The sequence below is a fragment of the Alosa sapidissima genome, chromosome 10 (genome assembly GCF_018492685.1).
Source record: "Alosa sapidissima isolate fAloSap1 chromosome 10, fAloSap1.pri, whole genome shotgun sequence".
In the NCBI taxonomy this organism is placed as follows: Eukaryota; Metazoa; Chordata; class Actinopteri; order Clupeiformes; family Clupeidae; genus Alosa; species Alosa sapidissima.
In genome coordinates this window covers 33,102,084-33,125,876 of record NC_055966.1, presented here as the reverse complement: position 1 = coordinate 33,125,876, position 23,793 = coordinate 33,102,084, and the positions used below count along the sequence as shown (strand labels likewise).

The window sequence follows — 23,793 nt, the reverse complement described above, 5'->3', positions numbered from 1 at the left end:
ATATTTCACTTTGGGATGCGTCATTAAGTGCCAATGATGTTCTTGTTCTCGTTTAATAATCTTCAAAAATGAATGCAACACTGTAGATCATCCCATACAAACAAACAAAAAAATCTCTTGTTGAGGATAACTTTAGACTGTTCTTTGAGCTACTTTCACACCCCAGCTATGTGGCAGCTCAGGGTTTACTGCCACTAAGCTGTGCCCGCTCCTCCCTGTAGCCCTTCAGCAGCTGGTTGATCAGAGTCAGTTCGTTTTCCCGTTTGGCAGGGAAGAGTGGAGGGAACGGGTTGCCCTTGTACTCCAGCACAGCCATGGCGGCGCGATCCAAGTTCTCCCTGTTGGGCAGCCGTGCCATGTATGTGTAAGCTTTGCTCTGGTTCTCAAACCTCGGTGCTAGAACTTTGAAAAGCTTGGGGAGCAAATCCTTTTCCTGTGAATGTGGAGGAAATATAACAAAATGCCACAACATAAGGGGTTTTCAACGCATTTACACGTCTGAGGTCAATTTAAATAGCCTACGAGCCAAGCAGGCTTCACAGTTTGACTAGGTCATTGAAGTGAACACTACTGAACATACCGTGAGCCAGAAGTTGGCCATTTGCATCGCTTTCTCATCCGTGTCTCCTCTCTTCGCATAGTCTATCAGCTAAGGTGAATAAAAAAACAGATCTAGTATTAGGCTAACATGGATTCATGAACACTTGACGTTGCTTTACAAGTACAGCCCATCCCATCATAATACACTACAAGACATTGGTAAATGCAAACAGTAGACCTACTTTAGTCTATTAGGCAATTTATTTACTAGACAGTAGGCTAGACATAGGCTAATGTTAAGTTTCAAACCCTTGGTATGTCAGCAAACGTTAGCCTAGGCCTACTACCAAGATGCTTACTTTCTCGGCGTAGAACTGGACTTCATCTGCCCGTGCCCACGTGGTCTCTATTCTCTCATGCCGAACCAGTCCTGTCAAAATGTTCCTGAGCATGTTGATCCGAGACTCGGGTCCCAGACCCATTTTACGGGCCACACGGCCATGAGATATCAGGGCTCGTAGAGTTAGTCGCATCTTCCAAGCTAGCTGACGTTTTAAGCTACTAGTTTGAAGAACGCACCCACTTAACTATAACACTTACTCGTGGATATTAATACATTAAATAATAAAATGAAATAAGAATTGTAACGTCAAGCTATGTAGGACACATTTGTAAGTACATAAACATCGAATGTCATAACATGCGAGGTCTTCTTTGACATTGTCTGTCCGGTTGTAATATAAATCCGACTGAACGAGTATTCCCTTAATAACCGTTCCGCCTTCGATATAGTCATCATGTATAGGCTAACCCACGATTACACATCTTATATAATATAATATAATATAATATAATATAATATAATATAATATAATATAATATATGTCCACACAACTTACCCATTTTATAAGCTAATATTCATGTGCAGGCATCTAGTATAGCCTACATAGGGTGATAAAACAAAAACAAAATTACTACCAATTTAATTACTACTAACTACTAAAGGTCACCATGAGACTTATTAACCTTATTCTTTTTTTAAGTGAACCGAATAAGTAAAAAAAGGCTACACAGCTCTACTGGGAAGCCCAATTATTGAAAATAACATGGGACCTGCAATGACAATGGCAATTCCAGTGACAGCAACATGATAGGGAAGTCTAAGTCTAGGAACTTCTTCAGGTATGACAATCAGTCACAGTGCATGAATGCTAAAATTAGAGGAAACAAATAGAACAGTCCTGACACATACTACACAAAGTTGCCAAAAAACTATCTGTATGATTGAGATATCTACTTGACAAAAACACAAATATCTGCAAAACATGTGTTGCCTCTGTTTTGGTGAGAGAGAGAGAGAGAGAGAGAGAGAGAGAGAGAGAGAGAGAGAGAGACAGAGAGAGAGAGAGAGAGAGAGAGAGAGAGAGAATGCACCAGCTCTAGAGCGCTAGAGAGAAGGAGAAAGAAGGACAGAAGGAATGTTCTGACTATTTTAGGACCTGTTGCAACTACTTGGGTAATTCCCAACATGTTACAGTAAGTTGTATGTGGAAACAAAAACTAAACGGGTTCTTTCCAGATGTTTCTGTTGAGAAGCCGGCCAAGGCAGGACAATGGGAAATTCAACCATAAACAATTAGCGATAAAGGAGCTTTTTTATTGAGTTTTTCAGTTGTTTGAGTGTCATAGCCATATAGCCTGCAGATGTCGCTGTGGGAGCTGATTCGCGATTCACGCACACGAGACCCACACTTTTCTGTCAAATCTGTGTTGACAGTAGGCCTATACGTTTGACTTTCATATTTTCTTTTGAATTATATTTTTCTTATGGTTGCTGCTGTATTCTGTCTAAGAAGTTAGCATCTTTGTCCCTTTCTAAATATTGGGAACAGGGAAAGGTAGCACATCATAGGCTCAGCTCCAGGGTGCAACTGAGCATGGAGTCTTGGGTACAGTTGAGACATGTGTACAGTTGAGACACCTTATCTTTCGTGCACAAGTTGTGATTTTTGCTATGCTATGCGTATGTGACTTCTTTGATCATGGAAAATTTGAACGACACAGGTATCTCCCATCCAAGGATATCGGCAAATGTTTTTTTTTCCAAAGTAAGAATTTCACTTCACCATACATTTGACAGTGAGTAGCTCATTACACTTATGTTTTTTTAAACGTATCTGGTATCATTACAAACATTATTCTGTGCCCTAAACACTGGCATATTCCATGGCACTGTGTCATGTAAGGTCGTTACAAAATATAGAGAAATGTGTGAGGTGGTCAGCGGGGTAGGCCTACAGTTGAGACACACATTGGATTGATAGTGTTATTACATGAACATTCCATTTGTATTGTTCGCCATATCTGTTCCTGTGTCACATATTTTGTTCATGATTCCCTTTAACCAACGCTGCTGTGTGTCCCACATCCTAAAAAATAATTATAAACTTGCTTTGGACGATGTGTGTGCCACCAGAACAAATTCCCAGTGTTGAAAAATTCCATTCGATATTAACTTACTGTCACGTGTATGGGGGTTTTGCCAAGATCCTGATGTGATCATCACAGCATTCGAGAAATTGTTCTTGTTAACTCCTCCTCCAAACAAGCGTTTTTCAGCATGCTTCTACCATTTATTACACAGACAAACTAACAACAAGATCATTCATCAGCCTGATAGGCTACTGAACTGACTGAGTGTTTACTGTTGCCTATTCCTCAACACTGATGTTTATGTTCATGTCATGTGTGATAAGACTCAACAATGAGCAATGAGCATGCCTATGAATGTACAAAGAAGGATCACTCAGAAGTCCCACTGGAAACTGCCTGGCCTGGCCTAGGCATACTCTCTAGAGTTCTGTGGATGTGGATAAACTACGGCATTGTTTCTGCAACTGAATTTTTCATTTAAAATTATCCACTGTAGGCCTAGGCCAACTGGTGAAATTTCACAGGCCAATCTCTCAAATTAAATATAATTTTCCAGATGCCTAGGCAGATTCTCATGTTTGCTTTTATTTTATCCTACTTTTTGGCATTTTGGACAAAAAAAGATTTTGAATGGTTTTGCAGAACAGTTCACCTCCATGAAACCCTAATTTTTTTTAAAATAATTTAGGCCTACTTTATGGTTCAGTAGGCCTAAATACAATACTTTGACAAAGCTTAACAATGATACAACTCAGAGCAACAGCTACAGGTCGTGCTGCTGGTGGGTCAAAGTAATCACACACTGGAATATTTTACACATGGTCTTATTGTTGAGAGCAAACAATGCCTTTTGCTTGCCTGCTTTTTCAGGTCCGCTCCCTAAACCTCACATTATCACCTACAAGTAGAGGGTCACATGACCCGGGTACAATGACTGATCAAAAAGTCACAGTTACTAAACCACAAAACATGAAATTAATCAAACTCATGTTTTTTTTCTCAAGCACAATGTTATTACGTGTAACTGACATGTTTTGCCACAACAATGGATTTATCCAACAGAATCATGTAAGATCAATGTGAAGCAAGTACTGAACGGCAAATGAAGGTTATGGTTAGACCAGAATGTGGATGTAAACTAAACCTAAACAATTTTATTTGAAGTACTTTATCAAATTGGCTAATCACAGCATGAATCAAGTTTGTAAACCGAAAGATAAATGCTGGACTAATTCTAGACATTTCATTCATGTGCAACCGATGTACACAAGAAAATCAAGAAAATCCAGTTATTTGTTTTTAGTATAGACATTGAACCTACTGTATCTTCCAATCTTCTGGAAACTCATTTTTACTATGTATATTCAAGTCCCTCATTTTTACTATGTATATATAAGTCCCTTCAGGACGAAACAAGACCCCTCCGCTGGCGCGTCGGGGTCCGGTTCGCCCTGTCGGGACTTATTTTCCCCATAATGACAGGCGTTCTATACATTATCCCTTACTTAGGCTAATAACTTAATAGCAGGAGCAACAAATAACTCTCTGAGCAATATCCACAACCACAATATCCATATATAATAATATAATATCCATAATCCATCCATCTGTTTTGAAAATATGTGCATGGAGGAATTCTCTTAAAATCAAACCCTTTTTTCACATTTACAAAAAAAAAAAAAAACAATGGCTACTGGATGTGTATTATTTACTTTTGTTAAATTCTACATCAATTATTAGATTTATGTGGAAGACAAATTGTGTGGTGCATAATTCTTCTAAGGTCATGATTTGAAATGTGTTTTCAACACCTACCTATGTAGTCGAAATGAAACAGAAAGTCATTCTTACTGTGTCTAATGGTCTATGGGTCTTAATATGAGTCTACAGCTGTTTGTCTTTAACAAACATTTAATCAGATTCAAACAAAGGTTGCTACATTTATATGGCAATAAAACCCACTACATTGCATTGATCTGCTGATGCTGACATGAGCTCTGAATGTAAAAATGTGCTGCTTTTTTGAAGTGGATATATTATTATCTGTTGCGCCGTCGGTTTGGATCAGTTATTGAAATCTTTCTGGAAATATAGCAACAACTTCAAAGTAAAGTCTCAGGAACTTGTTTATTTCTTTTCCTTTCCTCTCCTGGATGAATTGGCACAATAAAACAAAAACACAGTTATAGACATGCTGTCAGACACATGGAAACATACATACATGACATAAAGACATGCACACATGCTTGACCTACTTGACACATATCAACACACATATCTGAATAGGAATAAAAATATTTTCTGGGAAATCAAGCCAACAGGATTTACAGCACCAGAGTTGCAGAGTGTGTCAACTTTGCAAGAAAAACAAAACTAAAAGCAATGCAAGACACTGGTGGAATGGACTACATACAAGCTGAACAAAAGCTGCAATTTAGCTGCGAATGCAACAAAAAGTTTGCACCATTTGGATTGTGTTACATTAAAAAAGTCAGATGACAGATCAGATGAATAGGCTAAACAGCTGAGGGAGAAAGGAGTTTTTTTAATTTATCATTACACTACAACACACTACACTTATTACGATGTGTTTATGGGTGTGCTGTTTATGATGTGATAGCAAGTCAATAGGCCCTATGCAAGACAAAGTCACATTTTAATGACTGTACACTCTTAAAACGAATGTGTTGAAAACAACACAACTTGCATTGTTTTTAACACATCTCTGTGTCCAGATAGTGACAACAAGGTTTGTTATTTCCTTTTTTATTTCTTACACAACATGTGTTGAAAATAACACAACTTGAGTTGAAAACAACACAACTTGTATTGTTTTTTAACACATTTCTGTGTCCACATAGGGATAACACATTAGTTTTAAGAGTGTATGTCCCGTCAAGGTCATTGTGTACTGTAAACACGTGTGTAAACCGAAAGTCCTATATTCCCCGAGGTGTTTACAAGTCTTGTTTCAAAATGTGTCGTCTGGAAGCATTGGAGCAGAAAGACGACGAACCTGTTTGCAACAAACAACCAGCTTGGAGATTATATATAATCGTATACTATGTGGCATGATACCAAACCTTCAATGTGACACCACAGAGGCAGGCTTATTGGTTTGGCATGCAGTCACAGTGCATACTTCACTGTATTGTACTTTCCAGAGTGCTTCACCCACCTCTAATGTCCCAATAAGAAAAGACTAACGCTAACTACATGTACGTTACACAGTAGAAGAAGCTGCAGTAAGAAACACTAGCTAGCCTCTGTGATGGAAATTCAGACTTCAGACAACTACCATCATAATTATCATCTAGTTTCCAAGGTGCGTGCACAGGTAGATAGATATATAGATAGATGGATAGATAGATACTTTAGTCATCCCGAGGGAAATTGTAATAATTTAAACAGTTTAGTTAGCTGGCTAGCTAGCTAGCAGCTGGCTGAGTTTGTGTAATTTCCTGAAGTGGAAAGAGATTTTGTTCAGGTCTTAGTAGATATCGTTTGAAAATAAATCGTTTCTATTCTTTCCTCTTAATTCCATGTGTTGCAACTCTCGTCTCATCTTCCGGTTTCCGGTTTGTCACGCTCAGCTGAAAAAAATAGAGTGGTGCCTACCGTGTGCTACCCGGCCAAAAGAGATCTACGTTATTTTGACGTCACATTGTCGCGCTACCGGTCGGGTGCGTTGAGTATGTAGAGGCCAGAGCCCGTCTACGGAGAGCCTTGCCACTCCGTATTAACAAAGATTGTTAAGGCGGAGCAAGATATTTCATCAGGAGCCACTCCCGGGAACCCGGATCGCACGAGGGGGGGGTCAAAATCCCCCTTTATGCAGAGCAGAGGCAGCGACTGCTCCATTGAAGTCTATGGGCATAGCTCAGAATTTCACCACATATGCTAAGGTCTTGGTTCTATAGAGTTAGGAATGTGAATTTCGGGCACGTTTTCATGATCCTCAAACCCTTCTGAACATTTCAGGTACATTTTTAGCATTTTTGAGCATTCCAGTCTGGAGAAAATCGACCTTATATCAGGTGTGCGCCGGTTATTTATGCAGCTGCTGTTGGCTAGCCTGGGTGTTCCCATGCTGCCTTGCGCGCGATTTGATTCACGCTGCTAAGGCAGCCTGGAGACCATGGAGCAAATTTTCGCCTGAGATAGGGAACCAATCACAGAACGGGGGGAAAGCAAGACGATGATGAGCTATGCACAGACGCATTTGATAGACATCCGTGGCACCCATTTTTTTCAAATACGAGAAAATGAACGTTTGGTTTCCAGACCACGTCTCATTGAGAAGTGGTGGCGCTAGCCAGGCTAGCTGTTGGCCGGTTGCAACGTACACTCGTCAATACGTCATCGACATGCCTCTTTATGCAGACAGGATTCGATCCCCATTTCGCGCCCATAGACATGAACTACGACGAAGTATCTTGCTCCGCCTTAACAATCTTTGGTATTAAGTCCCATTGTACCGAATTTTGGATGCAGTTCCACCAGAGTTCCACTGGGGGCGATCGCCATGAGTGCAGAATGAATGGGAGTCAATGGAGCTAGACGGCTAAAATTGTCTCTTTCACCTGATTGTCGTTGACAAATCTCAGATTTGATTGTAGTTTGTATAACTTCAACATGGGTTATAGGTCAAAAGTTAAATGAACGAGTATGTCCTTTTGATTTCTTACAGGTTGGGTCGTTGTTGCACATAACACGCTAGCATTGTGCTAATGAATGACGTCATTGACACATTTGAAAGGCTTTTAAGAACAATTAAGTGACTTTAAAAAATATAATACTCAACCAAGTGTATTTTCTTTGCCTCCCCTTTCGGATACAATACTCAAATTACTTGAAAAAAAATTATATCCCGAGAAAAGTGGATTTTGAGGGGTACATATCCATAGACCTCCATGCATTCTGCACTCGTGGACGAGCGCCCTCATGTGGAACCACAGAAGGAACTGCAACCAGTTCAGAAACCGGAAGTTTTCCGAGAGTGGCAGTTCTCTAGCCTAGAAATCTAGACGCACCCTAGCGGCGGCAAATTAATTTGCTCAGCCTGTACGTCTAGTATCAAACCATAGGGATTTCTATTGGCTGACGCCGTGGACTTCATCCAATCATAGCGCTCTTTTTTGTTAGAGAGTCTTAAGGCGGGCTTAACAGGATAATGACAGTCCTGTGACGGTGAACAACAAGGAAGGTGGCTATGACTAACGAAGAGCGGTTGTTTGAATCGGCGTTGGCGTCAACTTTGGAGGAGTTGGACTTGTGCTTTTCTTTGAAAGTTGAGCAACACAATGCACTTAAGTAATTCCTTTCGAAGAAGGATGTATTTGCCGCTTTGCTGACCGGATACGGATATGGTCGTAGCGCTGGCCTATTGCATGCCTAGGCAGTTTGAAAGACAATTCTCTGCCCGCCCCTTGGATTAAGCGAGGTGAATGTTTCGATTCCAGACTATACATTTCAATGATATAGGATGGCCCGCGGCAGTTCTCCCCTTATTAGACATTCTCTGTAGAAGCCTTACGGTACAGGTCCACTTGCACTTCACTTTATTTTGTCGACTATCCAATGAAAGTGGAGTAACACCGATGCTGTGACAGGTAGACTGCAAATAAATAACCCGACTGATTAAAGAAGGAGGCGTGGCAAATTCCGTCACGCTCCTCCCGAACTTCCGTTTGTAAACTCCATTAAAAAAAATGCGGTCTCTGTGGTCAGTCCAGACTCCAAAAACGGCAACAAAAACAACCAATTACCGAGTTGCGTGTTTAGGAGAGTTTCAATTGCACGGGAGGGAGGGGGATGGAGTAGCGAGCTAGCTCTATGTTTTGTTTGTATGTGACGTTCCCCAAAATCACTTAGAGCACTTTGTTGCGGCCACTCATGTTAAATCTTCAGCAGTCTGTACCCATCTCATATGTATCTCATAATGTCAGGTCATCATGGTTGTTACCACATTACTCCAGGGCTAAGGGGAAGGGCCATGGGGAGTGAGAGTGAGGGCCTGTGATTGCACAGTCCAGGATGTTGGAGTGCACAGCCAAGAACACAAACAGCAAAATCCTTTTAAAAAATATTTTTTAAAGATCACTGATTCTTCCGATTACCACTCTGCTACTGTTTTGTTCTGTTTCTGATTATATCAGCAACTAGGATGGCACTCGGAAAATGCAGACTGCCAAGATAAATGCCCTATCTCCAAATGTGATGTGAAACGGACATTGTTGAGTGACAGTTTTTCTAAAAAAACAAACCTTAAAACATAACCTATGCGGCAGAAATAATGAATCTTATCTTATCATTGACCTAAGGTAAATATTTACCTGATTTGCAGGTCATGCCACTGGCAAGAGCTTTCTCAGAAGTCTCATGATCATCACAATGTTGGTGCACATGTGTATTTTTAAATCACAGTGATGACGTGCTGTAACCCCTCTCAAAAAATAACTATAGAAATAATTTAGCATTTTGTATTATATATTATTATTACAAGCATGATCACATCATACTTTCTTAGATATGGGAGCCTTTGCTGTCTTGAAAACTATATAACCTAGTATAACAGATGGCCCTTACAATGATCTTAAAAGAAAAATTACACTGAAAATAGCCTAGGCCTCAAAGTGTAGCTACAAATTCATTGAAGCCCTTTTAAGGTGAGATTATTTTTTTGGCACGCTCTATGCATGCACAAGTCCCCCCTGTCTTTCAAGTGACATCCCTGGTCATGGGGTTGGTAAAGGATAACTATATACAGATTTTTGCATTTGTAAGACCTTGCATGGAGCACCCAAAAGAAAGTTGAAAAATAAAAAAAATGTCTGTCTGCTTTTTGTGGTTGGATCCTAGTTTTCAATGCAATCAGGAGGATCAAATGTTAACGTGAAGATTTAATGCTTGACCAGATTCAGTTACATCTTTGAAAAAACTTCAATACTCATGTTCAGTTTCATGTATTGGGAACAGACTCGTCTTGTCCATGTGTGGCTGCTCAGATGACAGAGTGAGCCACCCAGCACGATTTAAACTGCAGTCAATCTCGTGACTCAAACCAGCTCTGCAGTTGATTTGCACAGGTGATATGACGGGTTTATATACCCCCCATGCTTTGTAGCATTTCACTGAGTCTGGTGCTATCATCTACAGTACAGTAACAGAGTATAGCTCTGTCTATAGATAAATCATTGTCTTAGACTCAACCACACATGTTGTTTGTCACACTAGTTTAAATGTCTAAGTTTGTAGGAGTTTTGTGATCTGAGTTGCAATCTCACAAAGTACTTTACAGTATATGTACTATTGGTACATTTCCTGAAGATTGAGTCTATCTAGATGATTGATTTGTTGTCAATGCAAAAATGCAATTTTACTACTTTAAAAGACATAGTTTTGGTTTAAGTAATACAATACAAATTCAATCAACAGAGTATATATACTTATACTTATACTTACTTATACTTATTAGAACACTGGGAGACATGAAGTAAAAAAAAACTAGACATGCAAAAGGTTTACTTCTGGACGAATCACATCTCTCAACAGTCCCTCCCAGCCTCTCCCACAAATATTATGTTTACAAACTGTACTCCACACAGCCACTGGCACTCACTCAGAAACAGAAATAAAAAGCACATGATCTCAAACGCGTCTTTGGGTCTGAAACAATCTCAGATGACTTCAAGTATTTTATGGCATACTGGATAAGAGAAGACCATGGGTAGGCCTAAAGGTAAGAATTTGTACTTTTCTTTGAAAAAGTGAGCCACCCAGCACCATTTAAACTGCAGTCAATCTCGTGACTCAAACCAGCTCTGCAGTTGATTTGCACAGGTGATAAGATTTGGCAGCCGTGGCCTACTGGTTAGCACTTCGGACCTGTAACTGGAGGGTTGCCGGTTCAAACCCCGACCAGTAGAAAGCGGCTGAAGTGCCCTTGAGCAAGGCACCTAACCCCTCACTGCTCCCCGAGCGCCGCTGTTGATGCAGGCAGCTCACTGTGCCGGGATTAGTGTGTGCTTCACCTCACTGTGTGTGTGCTGTGTGTTTCACTAAAGTAGAAATGGGGAATGGCAACTAATCAGTGGATTTCTCAAATAATAGTATTGTAAAATAACACAGAATAATTCTTTGTGTTTTAAACTGATGTACATTAACAGTATTTAGATGATGAAATTCCATTGAAGTTTAATTTCAAATGTAAACATCTGAGGAGAGAGTACACAGGGTCAGGGCTCATAGATATGTTACATGATGTAACCCCTTTTAGCCAATGTGATCGGACATATGGACAATTGGACATGTTGACAAAACGGTGCAAGGGCTGACAACACAGTGTTTCTGAGCAGAGAAGAATATATGGAAAGACCAGAATATCTCTGGCTAACGTCAGACCTCATCTCATTGAGATGGGGTCTGGGAACTAGACATTAATTTTCTCGTCTTTGAAATGTGGTTTGTGAATGCCCAAAGCTGTTGATTGGGCGCTAAGAATGTCTATCAAATGCGTCTGTACATAGCTCATAATGGCTTTGGTGTGTCGTCATCGTCTTGCTGCCCTCCCTCCATTCTGTGATTGGTTCCTTCGTTGAGGTGAAAACGAAGTCCATGGAATCCAGGCTGCCTAGCAGCGTGAATAAAATTGCGCGCGTAAGGAGCATGGGAAAACCCAGACTAGAATATCTCCAGGTCCCCACAACAACAGCTTTGATAAGGAGGGAGAGAGATACACACTTGATGACATTACATACAGTACAGACAAAACTAATCAGTTGGAAGACCCTTTATTTGCTGCTAAGATATTGTTGTTTTTCTTTAATCAGTTGCAACAGAGTTTCATGCTCATCTCTCATTTGATTTTCTTTGAAATTATTGTTTTTTCTCATCAAGCAGCATGGGCCAATGACCCCCCATGTCTGTTGAGGCAGTGACTGTTGTATCATTGAAGTTTCCTCTGGCCCAAGGCCAGTAACCATTGCCAGATTGTGAAAAGGTAGTTCAAACGGTAGCCATCAGGTTTGACAGCTTACAGTAATAGTGACTGGATTTCCCCAAAAAAATACTTATGCAATGAGGCATGCATGAAGACACATTCTCTTGTTCGGCCTCTTTTGTAACCAAGTGCAGTTTAATTCAACCTTGATCTCAAATTTAATTGTGATTTTTGAGGAGGGAGCATTATAAATCAGAGTTATTAGATTGTAAAGGTTACATGATCACCTTACATGGTTACATATAACATTTTCTTGGCCAATGTGATTGGAAGCTTGATAGTGGCAACAGAAGAGTGTTTGGGATAGGGAGCAAACAACAGGGAACTGTTTAGACAACACAGGCTCACACCACAGAGCTAGAGCAGAATAGTATCAAAGGAAAAATTATCTCCAGTTCCTACACAGCAAAAGGTTAAGATAAGGTCAGGACACACCTGATGACATTACAATCAAAACTAAACCATTTAGGTTAGTAGGAGTAGGACTTTACCTGTTTTTGTTGCCAACATACTGTTGCTTGATTTGGGTCTCAGTGGTAAGAGAGCTTTGGGAATTGTCATCTCTTATCTAATATTTTTTTTTTCTCAATGACTAGAAACGACCAAGGACCCCCATGTCTGTGGACTCACCTGCCTGGGTCCTCTGACCTTCCACCCTGGGGCCGTGGGTAAGAAGATCACCCTCAGCCATGGGACCTGCAGGGCCTCGAGAGACTTGGAGACCTTCAGGGACGGCCTGGTGTTCAGCAGTCGCCCAGTGAAGCCCAGGGAGAAGGTCCAGTTCCGGGTGGAGCGCAGTCTTCTAGCCTGGGATGGCGGTGTGCGAATCGGCTTCACTAATGTACGCCCTGCCGCTGGACCACTTCCACCCATGGCCATTCCCGACCTCACAGACAAGCTTGGATACGGGGTTATGCAAGTGCCTCAGAGGTACTGCCCACCTGGTACCATGATCACCTTCTGGATGGATCCGACTGGAAATCTGTGTTACAAGACATCCACTGGAACATTCGACTGTAATCAGACTGATTTGGACCTCTCTCGGCCTCTCTGGGCTATTATTGATGTCTACGGCCAGTCAACTACGGTGCTTTTACTTGGTGAGTTGATGAACATGTATATTGATGCCATTTCTTCCCTATGGACCAATTGAAACCAGTGTTTCTAACTGTCATTGATTGATCTTAGTTATGTCTCTACTTTCCAGGTTCTGTCAGGCGAACTTCTCTGGTTATTAAAAAATCCTGCCCCATACCTCGTAGCACATTTAAATGTGGATATGAAGATAATCCACCTGAGTTAAAGAAAAGGATTGAGGTGACTCAAAAGAAGAAGAAACAGCATCAAGAGGCCCAAAGCAACAATGCCAGTTCTTTGACATTGGGTTGGTATCAAATCATTCAACAGGCAGCAACTTGTATGCTTTTCTAGTACACTATACAAACCATGAATCAGGCATTGGTCTAACATAGCTCCTCTTTCATGTTCCAGGGTGCAGGCAGGAGGACTTGTGTGCGGTGTGTCTGGACCGTGAAGCTTGTCTGGCCCTCCGCTGTGGACATCGCTGCCTGTGCCTCCCCTGTGCTAACAGGGTGTTTGCAGAGTTCGGCACATGTCCACTGTGTCGGCAGATTATCTAGAATTTTCTGAATGTGGAGCTGCCAACTTACACAAAAACCCATAAGGACATTGACTGATTTCAGTCCAGGCACATTTGGAAGATAATAGCATACCCCACCATACCTCAAGCAGTAATGCATGTTGTTTCATTGTACAGCATTTTCAGGACTCCCTTGAGGAAGAAGTGTTTTCAAGTGTGAACTGTTACTTTGTAAATATCCTATTTCATTACTTGTAAATAATATGTGAATAATATGTAATTTGTGATAGTCTATATCTGTGGATATATTTATTTAATGAATAAATCATGACATACAAAATATGTCCCTTGGGCTATGGTTGTTCAGAGAGACAGAAAATGAGACAGAGAGGCCAATACAAAGATGCAAATACAGAGATTTTTTATTTCTGTTAGCAGTGTGAATGCTCTGACAATCCATTTCTCCCCGTAATTTATTTCAAAAAGTGAAACTTTCATATGATCTAGATGTATTACATATAAAGTGAAATATTTCAAGCCTTTTTGTTTTAACCAGGATTTTTCTATTCCATGATTTTGCATTTGCTCCAAATTTGAACGAGTTGCTCATTAGCACATGATACAACCTTCTACCAATTTTTATGAAAATCACAGCGACAGTTTTTTTAAGAAATGTATAAAACGAAAGAAAAGCATAGACTACTATAAACATAACCAAGTAATACGTCTTATCTTATCTGACTTGTAAATACTTACCTGATTTGTAGGTCTTGCCACTGGCAAGAGCTTTCTCGGAAGTCGCATCATTACATTGTTAATATTGCAATGTAGCTACTATGATATAGGCGTAGGCTTATTAACATAAACCACCTCATAATATTAGCCAGCAATCTGCCAGCATATGCAGTGGGCAGCAAGTGGGCAGTTTCATAACATGACATAAACAATTCGGTTACACTTTACTAAGGTTTTGGGTTAGGGTTCATGTGTCATGTGTTCATGACAGTGTCATGTCACTCTTACAGTATGTCAATACTGTCAAGTAAAGTGTTACCAACAATTCTTGTAGTGAAAATTACTTTTATCTACATACATTTTCGCATTTGCATGGAACAACACACCCAAAAGAAAGATGAAAAAAGTCTGAAAAAAACTCTTCTTTTTGCGTTTGACTCCTACTTTATTTTCATCCTACACTATATTCAGTCACATCACTGAAAAAGCCTTTACTGTGTAATACTCATATTCAGTTTCATGTCCAGATTTGGGAACAGACTCATACTGTCCATGTGTCGCTGCTCAGATGACAGAGTGAGCCACCCAGCACCATTTAAACGACAATCAGCTACTCACGAAACTCACCAGCATTTAAGGGGTTATTTTTCAACGTTTTTTTTCCAGGAGCCCAGTTGCAGACTAAGTGATACGACACGTGATGAAACGTGATGAAAATGAAACCAAGACACGTGCTCATGATCCAGTATCACTTTTACAGTATATTTTATAGTATATGGTAAAACAGATAATAACTTGGCTAACCACGGGTTACAATCATTCAGCAATACCCTAACTGATTAGAATACTTTAATACTCTAATGCTGAAAGATTCATTCAGCATTCTTGCAGTCATCTGTTTCATCTAAATCTCCTTTCACCTCCCTTTTCTCTAAAGTTAATTTTAGAGCGATAGTCAAACTAGAAAAAAAAATAATTTTTTTTATAATGAATTGATATAAAATCACTTCAGGAACAACAACTACTGTATACAGATAACGATACGCATAACAATAAAATAACTGGTGGAAAAAATAGTTTGCAGTTCAGCTGTGCTTTTGTATAATTTTCCCCACTCTTCTTACTAAGGGCCGTTCACACCAGCAACAATAAGATAACGATAAGCATAACAATAAAAGCATCCACAATGACCGATAAGGATAATCTCTCCTTGTGCTGATGAATGTGATGGCTAAACTTTGATACATTCTGATTGGGCGTCAGCTTTTTATTGTGGGTCTGAAATCGCTCTGAAAGTGATCCCCAATGATATCGATCTTCATGTCATCACAGTTATAGTTTATGTGTGCATGTCATCATTCATATTAGCTACTGTAGAACAATATTTTTGTTTGTTGTTATCATTATAGTTCTCGTTCTTGGTGTGAACGGCCCTTTACTCTGGTAGTTTATTTTGGTAGTTTATCCAACAATACAATGACTGCCCTTGCTATGGGGCAAATCACACTACTAGGCAGTTATGCAAGGTTCTGTATCACTGGTGAACTCAGAGAGGGCAGGTGCCCCTTAAAATGGCCTATAGTTGCCGTTCCCCATATGTGTGCTCTTCCATTGGAAAAGGGAGCCATTATGGAGTGTCCACTATGCTCCCCCTAAATGACAGTGTTCCAAAGCACGGACAGATTATGAGCAACTGGGCTCCTGGGGGAAAATAACCCCTTAAATTATGACTTCTGAAAAAGATGCCAATTACAAAGCATGGTTATCACACATAATGTAACCTGTGTTATTTTACTAAGGGGGCCCATTCAGAAATCAGGGGTGAATAACATAACTCATGGTACAGTATATGGTTGAAGGGCCCTGTTATGACATATCACTTAGCATAACCCGTGTTATTTGACGGAGGGACCCTAACTAAACCTCTCTAAGACCAAACTGCTCGTCTTAGATAGATAGATAGATAGATAGATACTTTATTGATCCCCAAGGGGAAATTCAAGGAAATTCTTCCAGTCAAACAAACCACACATCACATTCACAACATCATCATCAAAACTGACTGCTTCTCTCTCGCTCCGACCAAGGTTGTAACAAACTACAGTATGGTGTCATGATTGATGTCAAGCTAACCTTCTCTAACTATGTTGCGTCTGTCGTCCGGTGTTCCTGCTTTGCACTAAGAGAAATCAGGCCATACTTTACCCTGCTTGGCTTACCATGTGTATTCCTGGAAACCATCGCAGTCCCTGCAGCAAGAGCTGTCAATCAAACTTTTCCAAATTGCACTTATAAGAAAAGATCATTCCTACATGTAAGAGCCTGAGTGGAAGAACAGGTACTGTGAATCAGGACTCTACTCAAGGACAGAGACAATGCACCTGCGAGGAGGAGAAAATCCCACATTAACTGTAGTTCTGTATCCTTATCCCAGAGGGGGCAAATGAAACATCTCAAACTATATACAGTCCTGTAACATATTTGAAGGCTGAAACCAAATGGCATATTAAAATACAATATTTTAATATATAGACACACTAGATAGCAGATAAAAATATCTGTACAAACTATTTGTCTTAATACAAATGTCTGAAGCATTTGGTTTTCTTTTGTTTATTATTCTAGAGCCTAAAGCATTTGCGTTTCAGGACCCCAGTTTTGCCAAAATTTGCTATGGGGCAAATCACACTATTAGGCAGTTATGCAAGGTTCTATATCACTGGCAGACTCAGAGAGGGCAACAAGAGGTGCCCCTTAAAATGGTCTATACTTGCCGTTCCCTACAGTATGTGGTAGCGTATACACCTGGTTTTGAAGCTGGGTGGGGTAGCTGCTTTCTTATCTTGCAGGAAACTTCACCACATCCCTCTTCCCAAAATCAGTTGTTTCTAGAAAGACCCAATTGATTTCACTGAAACCTTTTTTTTTATAAATTGCTGATTACTCATAAATCATTCATGACTATGATAAGTACACCTTACACCATGCAGAGAATATACATCTCTGTTTCATCATGATTATACATTTCTGTTTCATTATACAACATGCAATTAGTTTATATGATACATTTCTGCTGTAAAAGGACCCGGTGGAGAGTCACAAGGGACATTTAAAGTTTGTTGGGTGTGACGTCTTAGATGAATAGAGGTCAAGTGCGTAGGATAAGAGAGATGTTTGGGGCTTCCTGTAATTTATGCTATGTATTGTGTTATTGAATAATGTAATATAATTGCCTTGTGATGGAACTGTTTGTTTTCTTGTATTGAGTGTAGTTGTGGATCTTGATATACAGAATGTATAGATGATTAATTGTTGAACTGTGCCATGGTTTGGGCGGTTAAATTCTCTGGTGGGAATATGGATACCGATGGCACCTAGTAAGACCTAACACTTTGAATGCCAGAAGTGAGTCCTTTGATTGAATAAGATTATTGTCTCCTGACTGGCGTTACCTGCTGCCAAGGTAAAATAAATCGCTGCCTTTTTGAAACATCAACAGTCTCCTGTAGATTCCATCGCCGCAAGGCCAGTCCGATCACACATTGACACATATCACATAAAGAAGATATGCATGTGCAATATGTGTACTGTAGGGTAAGCCGGTTATTATCGATGCATGTCTCTGCTATGCCATGTTATCCTTTTGACCAAAATCGTCTGCTAAGAAAGAACCATAAACTGTAAACCATCAACATATACACCTGGGTGTAAATAGCCACATAGGCTATTCCTAAAGCCTAAAAATAGCATGCCACGTGATGTCACGTGCATGGTTAAAACTTCATCTCAGTGAGTGTAAGCTAAGTTTATCAACTGCCTTTGATGCTCTTTGATGACCAAAAGTGAAACTTAAAATTGTACCCTCTCCTGATAAAAACAAAACCAAATGATATGCACTGTATCTGCAAGAATGTACTTGCAATGCTGTGATATGTCTGCTGTTGTCACGGTTCAGACAGACGACCAGAGGACCACAATTGCGTCACACCAGAAAGTTTATTAAACTTCAGGGAAAAGGGAAGTAGGGAGTGAGTGAAGGCTCCAGGGGTTATTCCAGGGGAATAACAGGGATACAGGGGTTCCGTCCAATGTGCTGTGACTGTGTCCCCCCCAGTGGCACCGATGCGTCCTATGACGCCGGTGGTGGGTGGTCCGGAAGTCCTGGGGGGGGAACACAGACACAACAGGGCGAATGAAACGAGGCAGAAGTACAGTTCAAGGGAGATCCAAATTCGTAGTAGCAAGGCAGAAGGCTGGTCAGAGTTACCGGGATCGAAGAGTAGTCAGGAGTCGTTACGGCAGAAAGCAGGTCTGGTTTTCTGGGGCAGAAGAGAATCCAAGATTCAGGCAGGTCCGGGGTCACAAAACAAGCGTGAGCCAGAAGCGCGAGCAAACAGGTTCCGGGTGTGAGCTTTGCAGACGATCTGACAAAGGAGAGCTGAAAGACAGGGCTTTAAATACTGGGAGAGGTTAGTGGGTAATGCAGCGCAGCTGGCAGAGTAATTAGAGCAGAGCAGAGCAGGGACAGGTGGAGCTAGTTAGGCTGAGTAGAGAGAGAGTGGTGAGCAGAGTGGAAGATAATGGAAACCACTTAAGGTGGTAACCCGGTGGAGTGAGAGGGCTCATGACAGAACCCCCCCCCCAAGGGACGGCCCCAGAAGTCCCAAGAGCAACACCACGCCGGGCGGGAGGAGGGGAGCCGGAGGAGGGCTAGAACTCCTCCGAACGGTCCGAGTGAACGTCCTCATCCTCGGAGGAATCCTCATCCCCATCGTGGTCGGGAGATGGGACAGGTCCCGAGACAGGGTCAGGCACAGGACGGGAAGCTGGGCGGGCAGGACGGTTAGGGACCCCTCTGGGGCGGCCCCTACGGATTGCAGGTTGATCAGGATGCCGTTGGTGGAAGGCGGTGATGAGAGTCCGATCCACAATCCGACTAGCCGGCACCCAGGTCCTTTCCTCAGGTCCATAGCCCTCCCAGTCAATGAGGTACTGGAGACCCCTACCCCTCCGTCTGGACCGAAGCAGGCGGCGGACAGTGTAAACTAGACCACCATCGACGAGCCGTGGAGGAGGAGAAGGCGCAGCAGGGACCAGCGGACTCTCATGAATGGGCTTAATCTTAGACACATGGAAAGTGGGGTGCACCCTCATGGAATTAGGCAGTTGGAGCCGGACAGCAGTTGGGCTAATCACTCTTATGATAGGGAATGGGCCAAGGAACCGAGGTGCCAGCTTTTGCGACTCCACCCTGAGTGGCAGGTTCCTCGATGACAACCACACCCTTTGACCAACATGGTAGGTGGGAGCAGGAATTCTCCGACGGTTGGCCCCGGTAGTGTAGCTGGCAACGGATCTGAGGAGTGTGGCTCGGGCTTGTGACCAGGTGCGGCGACATCGACGGGCAAAAGCAAGAGCAGATGGGCAAGTAACCTCCCCTTCCTGGCTGGCAAATAGAGGAGGCTGGTATCCATAAACACATTGGAAGGGGGACATACCGATGGCAGAGCAGGTCAGAGAATTGTGTGCGTACTCCACCCATGTCAATTGCTGCGACCAGGAGTGGGGGTTGCGTGAGGTCATGCATCGCAGTGCCTTCTCGAGCTCCTGATTTGCCCGCTCTGACTGCCCATTGGATTGGGGATGGAATCCGGAAGTCAGACTGACTGTGGCTCCCAGCAGGTGACAGAACTCCTTCCAAAAGGCGGAGGAGAATTGTGGGCCACGGTCAGAAACTACATCCTTTGGCAGTCCGTGGATCCGGAAGACGTGTTCCAGGACCACCTGGGCGGTCTCCTTGGCGGTTGGGAGCTTGGGGAGGGGAACGAAGTGTGCCATCTTGCTGAATCGGTCAACTATGGTGAGAATGACGGTCATGCCACTTGAAGGGGGCAGCCCCGTGACAAAGTCAAGGGCGATGTGAGACCAGGGACGTCTGGGCACAGGCAGGGGCTGCAGCAATCCGGCTGGGGGCTGGCAGGACGACTTGTGTTGGTTGCAGATGGGGCAGGCTTGGACGAATTCCCGTACATCCCTTCTCAGAGAGGGCCACCAGAACCTCTGGGCGAGCAGGTTGTAAGTGCGGGTGGAGCCAGGGTGACAAGCTAGGCGGGAGTCATGTCCCCACTGAATGACCTGGGACCTCAGGTTTTCGGGGACAAAAAGGCGGTCAGCTGGGCAAGCGCTGGGACCTGGCTGGTTACGGAGAGCTTCCAGCACCTGTTCCTCAACAGCCCAGGTCAGAGCTGCTACGATGCAGGGACTTGGCAGAATCGACACAGGATCCTTGGAGGGGGTGTCATCCTTCTGGAATTGACGGGAGAGGGCGTCTGGCTTGGTGTTGCGTGATCCAGGCCGGTATGACAGAGTGAAATTAAACCTGGTGAAGAACAGGGCCCAGCGGGACTGCCTGGAGTTCAACCGTTTGGCCGTGCGGATGTACTCCAAGTTCTTATGATCGGTCCAAACGAGAAATGGAATGGTGGACCCCTCCAGCCAGTGACGCCACTCCTCCAAGGCAAGCTTCACAGCCAGCAGCTCTCGGTTCCCTATGTCGTAATTGCACTCAGAGGGGGACAACCGACGTGAGAAAAAGGCACAGGGATGGAGCTTCCTATCCTCCGCAGCCCACTGAGAAATCACAGCACCAATTCCCACATCCGAGGCGTCCACCTCCACAATGAATTGCCGGTCCACATCAGGCATCTGGAGGATGGGAGCGGAGGTGAACCTTACCTTGAGGGTACTGAAGGCTTTGTCGGCTGCTGGGGTCCAGGTGAAGGGTTGCTTGGTGCTGGTTAGAGCAGTGAGAGGGGCAGCAATGGTACTGTAGTTCCGGATAAACTTTCTATAGAAGTTAGCAAACCCCAGAAACTGTTGCAGCTTCTTTCTGTTCTCCGGAACTGGCCATGAAGTGACTGCTGATATTTTGGCAGGATCCATTTGGATACTTCCCTCTGCCACTATGTACCCCAGGAAGGCCACTGTCTTGACGTGAAACTCACATTTCTCTGCCTTGGCGTAGAGGGAATTCTCCAGGAGACGATGAAGGACTTGCTGGACATGGCGGGTGTGTTCAGACAGGTTTCTGGAGTAGATTAAGATGTCATCCAGGTAAACGAAGACAAACTTGTTTAACATGTCCCGCAGCACATCATTCACTAGAGCCTGGAACACAGCAGGAGCATTGGTGAGGCCAAAAGGCATAACCAGATACTCGTAGTGGCCTGTTGGTGTATTGAATGCGGTTTTCCATTCATCTCCCTCCCGGATCCGCACTAGGTGGTAAGCGTTTCTGAGATCCAACTTGGTAAAAACAGTGGCTCCCTGGAGCAACTCAAAGGCAGAGGTGAGCAGAGGCAGAGGGTAACGGTTCTTCACTGTGATGTCGTTGAGTCCCCTGTAGTCGATGCAGGGGCGAAGAGATCCGTCCTTCTTCCCCACAAAGAAGAAGCCAGCACCAGCAGGAGATGAAGATGGACGGATTAATCCTGCGGACAGAGAGTCGTTGATGTAGTCCTCCATGGACTTTCTTTCAGGAGCAGACAACGAATAAAGACGGCCCTTTGGAGGGGCTGTTCCAGGGAGGAGGTCGATGGCACAGTCGTACGGTCGGTGAGGGGGCAGAGATGTGGCTCTTGCTTTGTTAAACACTTCTCTGAGACCATGGTAGCATTCTGGGACATTGGAGAGGTCAGGAGCGGAGTTAGTGGGTATTGGCCGAGGGGGTAGTGCGGCAGCAAGCAGGCAGGTTCGGTGGCAGTCCTCTCCCCACTCCCTGATCACCCCGGTCACCCAGTCGAGCTGAGGGTTGTGCCGGCGGAGCCATGGGTAACCCAGGATGAGGGGTTGGCCTGGAGAGGGGAGCAGGTGAAACTGGATAGTTTCTTGATGGTTTCCGGACAGACCCATCGAGACCGGGGCCGTGACATGAGTGACCGATCCGAGTAAGTGTCCGTCCAGTGCCCGGGCAGGAATAGGAGGTGTCAAACGGTGGTTCTCCAGTCCCAGTTGGCGTGCCAGCTTGATGTCCATTATGTTGGCTTCGGCGCCAGAATCCACCAGAGCAGCCAGGGTGTGAGTTGAGTCAGAGAGGCGGAGGTGAACTTGCAGCAGGGGTTTGCGGTCGGAGGACTGGATGGTCATTGAGCTCAACCGGACTCCCCCTATGCCCGGTGAGCTTCGGCTTTTTAAAGGGCAGGTTACCACACGATGTCCATCACCTCCACAATAGAGGCAGAGGTTTGAGGTGAAGCGGCGCTGGCGCTCTGCAGGAGTGAGAGAGGCTCGCCCAATCTCCATGGGCTCAGACTGGTCAAGCTGACTTGGGTGAGTGGCAGTAGATGACAGGAGCCCAGTCGGATCTCCCCGAATGCCGGTAGTTGGTGGACCTTGGCGCCCCCTCTCACGACTACGGGTCTGTATCCTTCTGTCGATCCGGACAGTCAGTGCGATGGCTTCATCGAGAGTGGAAGGCAGTTCATGGGAGACCAACTCGTCCTTGATATAGTCGGCCAAGCTATGGAAGAACGCGTCCACCAACGATGGTGTGTTCCAAGAACTTCGTCTTGCCAGGGTTCGGAAGTCGATGGAATGGTCTGCGACTGTACGTCTGCCTTGCCGAATACTGAACAGTTCACGAGACGCCTCTGCGGTTGGTGAATCCAGGTCAAACACCTTCAGCATCTCCTCAGCAAACAGGTCGAAGGTTGCACATGCGGGGGTTTGACGTTCGAACTCCGCTGTTCCCCAGAGTCGAGCTCGGCCCGTCAGGTGAGTGATGGCATACCCAACTTTAGCCCCTTCCGTGGCGAAGGTCCTTGGCTGCAAGGAGAACTGAAGTCGGCAGCTAGTCAGGAATGGCCGGACCTGGGTTGAATCGCCGTTGAACCGCTCGGGGTTTCCAATCTTGGGTTCCGGAGCAGCGGCTGCAATGACCGGGGCAGGTAACTCGGGGGCAGGGCTGGTGGGCAGACTGCCTGGAACTGGGCCGGTGGGCGGAGTGGCTGGGGTAAGGTTGGTGAGGAGTTGGATGATCATGGCGAGCTGTTGCTGCTGCTGGAACTGCTGCTGGAACTGCTGATGCTGTTGGTGGCCGACCTGAAGCAGGGAGGCGATGTCGCCGCTCATGCGGGCTAGCCCTCTCTCAGTGTGTTCCAGGCGTTGCATGGCGGTGGGTTGCTCAGGTTCGTCGGTTTCCATGTCGGGGGAAGTGTGCGCTGAGTCCATGATGGTCAGATCGTACTGTCACGGTTCAGACAGACGACCAGAGGACCACAATTGCGTCACACCAGAAAGTTTATTAAACTTCAGGGAAAAGGGAAGTAGGGAGTGAGTGAAGGCTCCAGGGGTTATTCCAGGGGAATAACAGGGATACAGGGGTTCCGTCCAATGTGCTGTGACTGTGTCCCCCCCAGTGGCACCGATGCGTCCTATGACGCCGGTGGTGGGTGGTCCGGAAGTCCTGGGGGGGGAACACAGACAC

General features: G+C 44.0%; 2 protein-coding genes across 2 annotated transcripts; one reads left to right on the top strand and one right to left on the bottom strand.

The window, feature by feature from the left end:
- Positions 1 to 37: 37 nt before the first annotated feature.
- Positions 38 to 1,288, bottom strand: mrpl17 (mitochondrial ribosomal protein L17). Its single transcript, XM_042106271.1, has 3 exons — positions 900 to 1,288; positions 581 to 649; positions 38 to 433 (listed from the first exon to the last, which is right to left on the bottom strand). Exons 1-3 carry the CDS (start codon positions 1,071 to 1,073, stop codon positions 179 to 181), a joined length of 498 nt encoding a protein of 165 aa, XP_041962205.1. The 5' UTR covers positions 1,074 to 1,288; the 3' UTR covers positions 38 to 178.
- A 9,299-nt stretch (positions 1,289 to 10,587) lies between these two features.
- On the top strand, positions 10,588 to 13,914 carry LOC121720239 (E3 ubiquitin-protein ligase NEURL3-like). The gene is made up of 4 exons (XM_042106232.1): positions 10,588 to 10,714; positions 12,571 to 13,074; positions 13,182 to 13,358; positions 13,466 to 13,914. Exons 1-4 carry the CDS (start codon positions 10,699 to 10,701, stop codon positions 13,612 to 13,614), a joined length of 846 nt encoding a protein of 281 aa, XP_041962166.1. The 5' UTR covers positions 10,588 to 10,698; the 3' UTR covers positions 13,615 to 13,914.
- The last annotated feature ends 9,879 nt before the right edge of the window (positions 13,915 to 23,793 follow it).

Excerpts from the sequence above, each read along its gene's own strand:
- mrpl17 (XM_042106271.1), bottom strand. The coding sequence starts at position 1,073 with ATGCGACTAACTCTACGAGCCCTGATATCTCATGGCCGTGTGGCCCGT. Across the intron at positions 650-899 it reads TCCAGTTCTACGCCGAGAAA|CTGATAGACTATGCGAAGAG; the intron begins GTAAGCATCTTG and ends TATTCACCTTAG. Across the intron at positions 434-580 it reads TGGCCAACTTCTGGCTCACG|GAAAAGGATTTGCTCCCCAA; the intron begins GTATGTTCAGTA and ends CCACATTCACAG.
- LOC121720239 (XM_042106232.1), top strand. Across the intron at positions 13,075-13,181 it reads AACTACGGTGCTTTTACTTG|GTTCTGTCAGGCGAACTTCT; the intron begins GTGAGTTGATGA and ends TCTACTTTCCAG. Across the intron at positions 13,359-13,465 it reads TGCCAGTTCTTTGACATTGG|GGTGCAGGCAGGAGGACTTG; the intron begins GTTGGTATCAAA and ends TTCATGTTCCAG.